General features: G+C 64.8%; 1 protein-coding gene across 1 annotated transcript in view; it reads right to left on the bottom strand.

Annotated features, from left to right (window-relative positions):
- Positions 1-1,088: 1,088 nt before the first annotated feature.
- LOC115297810 overlaps positions 1,089-8,990 on the bottom strand; it is a 12,481-nt gene continuing 4,579 nt past the window's right edge. The window contains exons 4-10 of the mRNA XM_029945942.1: positions 8,921-8,987; positions 8,226-8,601; positions 4,758-5,193; positions 3,128-3,302; positions 2,575-2,661; positions 1,343-1,474; positions 1,089-1,206 (exon numbers count right to left, since the gene is read on the bottom strand). Coding sequence (XP_029801802.1) covers positions 1,365-1,474; positions 2,575-2,661; positions 3,128-3,302; positions 4,758-5,193; positions 8,226-8,601; positions 8,921-8,987 — 1,251 coding nt within the window. The 3' untranslated portion in view covers positions 1,089-1,206; positions 1,343-1,364. The remainder of the gene's footprint in view (positions 1,207-1,342; positions 1,475-2,574; positions 2,662-3,127; positions 3,303-4,757; positions 5,194-8,225; positions 8,602-8,920; positions 8,988-8,990) is intronic.

Raw genomic sequence — 8,990 nt, 5'->3', positions numbered from 1 at the left:
CAGGCTCGCGTGTTACAGACACGTCAGAGCCCCTTTCAGGGGCCAAATGAGAATCCGCGGGGGGGGGGACCCCGTCTCGCCTGCTCTTCCGTGGGGACTTTAATGCTCCCCACTCATTTCAGTCTGCGTGAACTCTGCAGCTAGACTGTGTGTCTGTGTTGGGCGACGGCGCTGTGAACCGAGTCACGGAGATGATCAACACAGAACGCTGGGTGGCTGGTCCCCTCCGGGCCGGGCAGAGGGGCCGCGGGCTTGCTCTTTGCCAAGGTGCTGGGCGGGCACTCACGGCCCCGCACGGGGACTGTGTGCTCAGTTCCAAATGTAATAAGGATTTCAAGACGAGCAGGAAGGTTTTACCCGTGTGTGCTCAGCGGGGATGCTTTTAAATAATAGATGCATCATGTAACATTTTCCGCTTTACAGAGAAGGATGTGGCAGCGTTTAGCACAGCCAGCTAGTTCCAGTCGCTGGGCGCACCCAGCAGGAGACCCATGTCCCCCTCACTCCTCCCCCGTCTGCGGAGTTTCCCGTCCTGGACATTTCTTGTACACGGACTCAAACAACACACGGCCTCCTGCCCAGCTTCCTGCACGGAGAAGAATGTCGGTCAGTTCCCACAGGCTGCAGCGTGTTAGTCCTCTGCTCCTTCTCATGGCCAAGTGCGCCTCCGCAGTGTAGGCAGACCACAGCTCGTGGACCCACTGACGGTGGTTTTTCTGTTCCTCACTCCTTCCAAGGGGCTGACTCTGCAGCCAGCGTCGCTCTGGGCTCTGGAAGGACCCCGGGACCTTCACCTTCTGCGGGGCTCTGCACACGTTTCTTCAGGAAGTGTTTGCAGTCTTTCTACCTCAGGACGCACGGTTCAAAAGCCAAGCTTTCAAGCGGTCTGTGGGGTCGGAACCCGTTTCTCCATCTGGACCCGGCTGTGCCGGGCTGACCCAGGCAGAGACCTTGCTGGCGTCCAGGCTGCGCGGAGGGATGGAGACACCTTCCCTCGTCCGTGGAGAATGCGCCCACACGGGAAGGAGAGACCCGCCCGAGGCCGATCGGACTGGACGGCGGATGACATCACTCGGAGAACGGGAGACTTGGTTTGTATGATTTATTTGCGTTAAGAAATCCACATGCGATGCTGCGTTTCCAATGGCTGTTTAAGTGATAGTTTTTCCCTTTTCGTGAGACTTGGAAGATGATAAACGGCTCCAGCTGTAAAAATTAAAGGCAGAGGTGAAGCCAAGGTGGTCACTGCGCCGAGGGGCCGAGGGGGGAGGGGCGCCTGGCAGTCACGGTCGCGAATGAAAATGGCTCTCTGCCGCCGCCCCAACGCGCCACCAACCATTACCTGCCGCACATTAATTAGCCTGTTAAAGGTGCCACATCTCCACTAGAAGCTGTTCTTTCTCTAATGTGAAAACAGGCTCATTCGTGTTCATTGGAACAAGCACGCCCACGCGGCCCAGGCTCCGCGACACATCTGTTTTTTAAACGACACGTTTTATGATTGGAGTTATCTCCCTGGAGGCCCAGGTACTGACCGTGACTTGCTGGACGGGTCAGCCCCACACTGGGCTTCCAGAGCCACCGGCTACGGTGCAGGGCCACCGCTGAACGGCCCTGGGTGGCTGCCCCGGGGGTGTCGGGAAGGAACGGGGGACCCTGACTCCCCGTGAGAACTGGGCTCTGAGGAAACACGGACTGCACACGGCTTGTTTTTCTGGACACCCACGAGCAAATGCCCCGGCCACTGTCGGCGCGAGCAGGCGGGTGCTGGGCCAGCGCGCTCTCTGGGGCACACAGCCGGCACCACGAGGAACCCCAGACAGGGTCCCAGATGGAGACCCCTCTGCAGCAGCCCCTTCGTGGGGCGCACGCCCGGAGACCCACGCTGTGGGGCTGGGTGCTCTCCGGCCTCCATGACTCGCCCTGGCACCACCCCGTGTGGGCCCCCCACTGGTAAGATGCATTGTCGTGAGGGCCCCAGGCCTGCTGTGACAAGCACCCAGGGACGACGGCCAGCACCAGGCCTGGCGCAGGAGCCCCAGCACTGCAGGCCAGGGATCCCATGGGGCCACCAAGTTTCTCTCTCTCAGCCGTCACCCCCGGCCCCAGCATCCCGCTGAGGCCCCACCCGCTGAGGCCTCCCTGAGCAGGTTGACTTCCTTTTCCAAGTCATGCACGACGCAGCAGGGCCCCAGGTGCTTGGTCACTGCTGTGTCCCCGCCACATGGGACCCGCACTGGCTGCTCAATGCAGGGTGGCCCTTTGCAGGGTGGGACAGGTGTGGGACAGGGCACTCGGCCTCGGGCACTGAGTAGGAGTGACGTCTGGTAAGGCTGCCCCGCGTCTCCTTGGCCTCTGGACTGAAATCAGATCTAAGAGCCACTTTCTTCTCGCTCCGTGCTCTTCATTCGTTCGTGACTCATTCTTCCACTCACTGAGCCCCACGAGAGCTCAAGAACTGGGGCTTCGCCGGGGTAAGACGCCCCCGAAGCTGCCGAGGCAAACAGCCCCTGCATCTGGCAGCAGCCGGTAAGTTCTAGGAGCACTCCGCCTTCCGGGGGCCTCTGGCCGTACCTGCGAATGAGCGGTTGGATGGATGAGTGGATGCCAGGTCTGCAGCTTGGTCCCAGAGCCTTGGCCTTGCAGAGGGCAGAGGTGCACCTGTGAGAAGACCAGGGCAGGCCAAGGTCAGGAGGGCGGGGAGCAAGGTCACGGGCCCTGAGGCTCCCAGGAGTCCTGTCCTTGCCTGGTCTGATTCGCCTCTGTGTCCAGCGAGCCAGCAGCCGCTCTCTGTGACTCCAACTCAGAGCCCCTAGGCACAGACCTGAGTTCTGGGCTCAGAGGGGGCAGAGGGCGCAGGCACCCCGCTGACGACAGCTCCAGCACCCCAGAGGTGCAGCCGGGGTCTGCATGCAGCGATCTACACAATACCCCCTGCTTGGTGGCCCCAAATTACACAGTAGGAGGTCGGGGTGCCCAGGAAGCCGGGGGACAGACTCAAGGTCCCAGAGCGAGTGGGGTCTGATGCAGCTGAAGCTCTTCCTGTCTTCACCCTCCACCCCGCTGCCTCCAGGACCCAGGCAGGGAGCTGAGCGGGAAGGCTGGTGTGCACAGGGCTGCCCCTCACCCTGAAATCCTGCTCTTCTGGGGGGCGGTCTGTCCCACCAATGGGGAGCTGCCCCAGGCCTGGCACGCGCTGAGTCCTCAGTGGGGTGTGTGGGCTTGCCTGGGCTGCAGAGGTCATGGGGCTGGGCCCTGTGCAAGAGTGTGCCTGCCCCCTGGGCCCCCTTCCTCCAAGGGAGCTTCCTCCAGAATGCGGAAGCAGAAGCGGAAGCGGCAGGTAAGGACAGGGGAGGGGCTCAGGGGAGGGGCTCAGGGGAGGGGCTCAGGGGTGGGGCTCAGGGGTGGGGCTCAGGGGTGGGGCTCAGGGGAGGGGCTCAGGGGAGGGGCTCAGGGGTGGGGTGGAAGGGGTCGAGGGGGTGGAGCTGGACAGCGCAGGGGTTAAAGTCTGGACTTCGGGCACCAGAGCCCAGACAGGCATGGGCCCTGCCCCCTTCCAGAGCCCGGGTCATGGGTGCCAGCACCTGGGGCAGGAGCAGGACGCCCCGTGCTGGGAGGGAGGACTCCTGACTGACCCCCCACCTCCCCGGGTCCTCAGCAGGGGAGGTAACATTTTCCCTTCCCCGGAGGCGATCCTCGTCTCCACCAGCCACCCGCCCCCATTAGGGGTTTAGAAATAGCAAAGGGGCGTGGGGGAGGGAGCATCCCCTGGGCATCTCCTTGGTCACCCCATTTCCCTTCCCAGCGCCCCCATCGGTCCTGCCCGGAGTAGTGCGCGTCTGGAGGTCGGGCTCAGGCCGTGCCCCTCCCCTCGGTCCCGCAGCCCAAGCCCCGCTGGCACCACTCAGCGGGGAGGCGTACCGGAGGCACGCCCAAGGTCACGCCCCAGAGTCACGCCGGGTCCGCCGGAACTCCCTAGCTCCCCCGCAGCGAGGGGAGGGGGAGGGAGAGGGGGCGTATTCCCTCTTGGAAGCCGTCTTCGCTTCCGGGCAGCCTCAGGACCCTTCCTCTGGGGGCCTGGGTGACACGGCCCCGAGAAGAGGCGTCTGGGGAGTTAAGTCTCCTTGCGTCCTGGTCCCCGAGGAACCTGCGGGAACGCTCGGTCGGGGGATCCAAACCCCAGGCAAGGGCGAAGAGGAGACGCCGGACCCCACGCCACCTCGCCGAGCCCTGGAGAGGGCGGCTCCGGGACGCGGTTGGCGACGCAAAAGGCAGGCCCGGCCAGAGTCGCTCCGGAGCACCCTGGGCTCCTGCTGGGCACCGCCTCGCGCGCAAACCGGCCCCAAGGGGTGGACTGCGCGGGCTCGCCCCGCCTGGGGTTTTCCCCACATAAACCCTCGAGAGGGGCCCAGGATTCGGCCCCACTTAACAAATGGGGAAACTGAGGCGGGAAGAAGAAACCCATTGCAACTTTTCTGAGGTTGCATCTCTGGTGTGCGGAGCCCCAGGAGCAAATTTGGTTTCCAAACTAAGAGGGTCCCTGATGTGGGGGCGGAGACCAGCGGCCTTGCAAAGCGATAGGTGAAGGGGCGCACGCGGACCTGGGGAGTCTCCTGCGTGGTCAGGAGGCTGTGTCAATGTCCTTGCCTCTGGGGCTTCCGGGGAAGCGGAGGGCGGGCTCCCACCCAGAGGGTCCCGGGACTCGGCCGCCGGGAAAGAGACACGATTCGCTGTTTTCGTTGTTACCCGGGCCCTACCCGGAGCTCAGCCGGATTCGGGAGCAGGAGGGGGCTGGCGCGTCCACGCGGGCAGCGTTCTGCGGGGCCACCGTGCCACCTCCGCTGCGCGATGCTCCGCGGCGCTGCGGGGGACGTGCGCGCGGTGGAACGAAGCTGCTCCCGGAGCGCAGGCGGGCGGCCCCGGGGGTGAGCCCGGCGCGAAGTCCCGGCTCCACGCGGCGCGGGATGGGCGCTGGGCTCAGGCTCAGCGCAAACCCGCAATGGCATTCGTTGGCGGCTTTTTAAAGGTCTGGGATGGAGAGAAAAAGCGTGGGAAACCGACTCCGTTCGTTGCTCCCGCGGCCGGAGTCGCAGCCCGGGAGCTGCGGGAGCATCGCCGCGTAACCGCTGCCGGATCGGGCCCCCTGTGCGCGCCCCGCGGAGGAGGCGGCTTTGGGGGTGCTTCCTGCGCTCCCTGGAAGGGAGGGGATAGGAAGAGGGTGAAATGGGTAAAGGTGGTCAAAGGAAGAAGCTTGGAGAGCCGGTTAGGGCCCGGGACACTGGGAGCCAACGCCGCCCCAGGGGACCCACATGGGGAGTTTAGGCCTCGGCTTCAATCTCTTACATTAAAAACAAAACCTAGAAATGCCCGATTCTGCCCGGCAAATGCACGTGGCCAACCCCAAGTGCAGAGACACTGCGTCTGTGCCCCTGAGAGCAGCTGCCCCAGCCAGGGCTCCAGGACGCAGATCAAGGCAGAGACGTCTCCCGTGGACCCTCCCCTGACGCTGCCTCAATTCTACGGACCGAGTCCTCCTGCCTTGGAAGGAAGTAGGTTTCCCAACATCTGGGGTTTGTTGGAAATCCTCCATGGTTCGCATTCTTGGGAAGTGTTGGCTGAGGGCGCCCCGGCACCGGCAGGACCCACGCCAGGGAACGGGCTGGTTGTGCACGGGGGGACCCTCGCTGGGAACCCCAGAGGGAGCAGCCCTGCTGCCCCGCTGGTGTGCGCACTGGGCCAGAAGTCAGGTCCTGTGTTCTCTTGTCCCCTACAGTTCCCGGGGTCGCAGCCGGCTTCCCTGGCCTTGGGGTGGGATGAAGGGCAAAAGGGGGCCTGAAATACTAACCCCTGGGTGTTGGAAGGCTCCTGTGGCCCCCGCTTGGGGACGACAAGCACCCTGGAGGTTGTCTGTGACACCCCACACCAGCCGCGCTCTAGACCATAGGCTCCAGCTAGCTCTCGGCCACACTGGAAGGCCTCTGCATTTGGTCTCCACTGAGTCCCCTGCTGGGTGGGAATCAAACCAGATCGTCCCCCAGCAGCCCCACTGGTCTCCAAGCCTTCCGTTGCACAAATCTGGGAGACATCTCCCCCCACTGTGGGGCAGGAGAAAGTGCCTAGAGAGGGAGACCCCCTTTTCAGCCTAATTCAGTGCCCCTCACCCTCAGCCCCCCTCCCCGTGACAGGGCGGGGCAAGGACTGGCGGTCCAGATGCTTGAGGGCACACACAGGGAAACTGAGGGAGAGGTGCTTTTATTCTTTTAAGATAGAGGTTTTCTGAGCAGGCACTGGAGGGCAAGCAAAGCCTGACCTGGCATCCAGCTGAGCCCAGAGGCCTGAGGATCCGAATGCCATGGCCAAGTGTCAGGAGCGCAGATGGAAACAGGGAGCGGGGGAGCGGGAGCGGCGAGAATCGGGCCTGCCCGCCCAGTCCTGCCTCCCAGCGCACCAGCTGCAGGGGGCCCCCCCGGGGGGGGGGCCGAGGGCCTGGGCAGGTGGCGGAGCGCCCACTAGGAGGCTAGGAGCCCGCACCTCCAGGCTCCCACACATCACAACGAACACCTCTCCAGAGGCAGGGCCTTAAGAGTGGGCATGAAGCCCGGCAAAGGGACCCTCTAGTCCAGGAGTGAGTAAGCCCTGGGAGCACACAGGAGGCCCTCCTGGGCTTCTCGGGGTGTCCTGGGGTTGGGGGCCCCCCTTGCTCGCTGCCCGCTATGATGCTTACTACAGTGCAGAGAAACCGCTTGCTCACCCTCCCCACCCCAGGCCCTTTCCTCACAGAGTTCAACTGACCCGAGGTCCCCGCCGCACCTCCCTGCTTGCGGGAAAGGCGGCAGGAGGCAGCGCTCCTGGCTAAAACTGGACGTCAGGCTGTGGCACAGGCTGGTGGGAAAAGTCCTCTATCAAGGACCCCAGGCCCCAGCAGCAAAGCCGGTTCGCAGACTCAGCAGCCTGAAGGGCGTGTCCATGCAGCCTACACCTCACCAGCCTGGTCCATCGGACCCTCTGGCAGGCGGCCGAAGCCTGGTTACAGTGAGGGTCCCCTACGGCCAGCGTCGGCCACGAGAGTCCCCGAGGCTTGGCTTGGCCTGGAAACTGCCCTCCAGTGGTTTGGCGTCCACAAAATGAAAACAACCCCTCTTCTAGCGGCCCCCACTGGCCTATACTTGTTCCCCCCTGTCCCCAAAGGTCTGCAGGGCAGGGCCAGGACCTGGACTTGCGTCTGATTTCCCCTTCTTCGCTCTTGTCTCTGCAGGACTCTACGAAGCCTGACCTGTTCTCGGTTCTAAATCTGGCCACGCGGGGGCAGGGCCCAGCCAGGCCAGGGCCATGGCCTTGAGGACGGTCTGCCCAGGCTCTGGGAACCGCTGGGGGGATGGGAGCCAGCGCTCTGCACCTGCGGGTGCCAGCAGCTAGGTTGTCTCTTGGCCATTGGGCACCCCTACTTCCTTCTCCCCAGGCAGGCCCTGAGCCACAGCCCCCGCCCCGCCCCCACCCCAGGGTTCTGGCCGGGCGAGGGCGGGGAAGGCACAGCTCATGCCCTCCTTCCCCAGACCCTGGAGAGGGCACAGTCCCAGAGTCTAGAGAGTGTCATGGCCCAGAAGATGTTAATCACCTTCTGAGCTGAGCTAGATGGCCAGAGTGCGAAGAAGCTGGGCCTTCCTAACCTTGCAGCCTGCTGGCCACCTCCAGGGCTGGGGCAAGGGAAGCCAGAGCTGCACTGGGGGTGGGGGAAGGGGTGGGGGGAGGACCTTCTCTGCAGGTGGGCGTGCTCCACAGGCCTCATAACCCAACTTTGCTAGGGGGAAGGGGGTCTTGAGGTGGTGAGGTAGGAGGGTGACCTTGTGTTCTCTTTGGCCAGTGGCACCAGAAAGGGTAGGTCCGTGAGCTGGAGCCGACGACCGGGGCTGGGTTAAGTAGAATAGCTCCCAGCTCTGAGCTCCAGGTGCCTTCCTCCCTGCCCAGGTGACCCCCTACCCTGGCACTGAGTGGGCTCTGAGCCTGCTAGGGGCTGCAGCAAGGCCCCAGTCCCCCATAGGGACCACCCATCATGACCCCCCGAGCCTGGCAGCCAGGCCAGGGCCCCTCTGGATCCAGCGGTTCTCCACCCAGCCCGTGGGACACATAGACTGTGGGGTGGGGGCGACAGGCCTTGGGATGCACCGCAGGCAACGGGGACCCAGCTGCCAGGTGAGCTCCCTGCCTCCCAGGCGGTCGGCACTCACCTGTGGTCGGAAGCAGCAGAGGCTGCGGCCGGTGAGAAACCGAGCAGGGCAGGGAGCGCCTTCGCCACCAGGGCTGGCAAGCCGGGCGCAAGATCGGGCACCCCCAAGGCCATGGGAGCTCCTCCGCGTTGGAATTCAGACAGGGAGGCAGCTGTGGGCTGCGGGGACGAAGAGGCCCGGCGCTTCCCCGCCTCTGCCCCTTCCAAGCCCTGCTCTGTTGAGCTTTCCCTGGGGAGCCGGGGAGGCACCCACCACGCGCCCCTCGCCAGCCGGAGGGCCTCTGCCAGGACCCCAGGGTCTCGGTGTTGGCTGTTCCGCCGCTGCGGGTTCACCTCTGTTCGGCGAGGTCTGCAGGTCTCCGCGAGGCGCCGCCGGCCTCACTGCACAACAAACGGGGAGCGGCCGCACAGACCCGCATCAAGGCTCGGCCTCTGCCCTGCTCGGCGGCTCCCGGCCCTGCAGCCCGGCTGAGCTCCCGCACAAGGAAGCGCCGGAGTCGGCGCCTTCTTTTGCCCCCGTCTCCTTCTCGAATCCCAGGCACAGTCGAAGGGGGAATCCTCAGTGTCCCCACCAGGGCCCTGGCCCGGACACCCCGCCCGACCCGCTGCGTTGGGGGGTCGCCGGGCGGAAGCCCCGGGCCGGCTCCTGGCCGCTCTCTGCCACCTGCTCCGCCGGCCCTTCCTCCCGCGACGCACCTGGGCCGCGAGAGGCCCCTTCCCCGAAGGTGGCCCAGCGCGGGGGCTCGCGCCGCCGGGTACTCACCTG

This window comes from Suricata suricatta, chromosome 8 (assembly GCF_006229205.1).
Source record: "Suricata suricatta isolate VVHF042 chromosome 8, meerkat_22Aug2017_6uvM2_HiC, whole genome shotgun sequence".
NCBI classification, from domain to species: domain Eukaryota; kingdom Metazoa; phylum Chordata; class Mammalia; order Carnivora; family Herpestidae; genus Suricata; species Suricata suricatta.
Note: the sequence above shows the minus strand (reverse complement) of the source record. Positions and strands in the feature narration are given on the sequence as shown.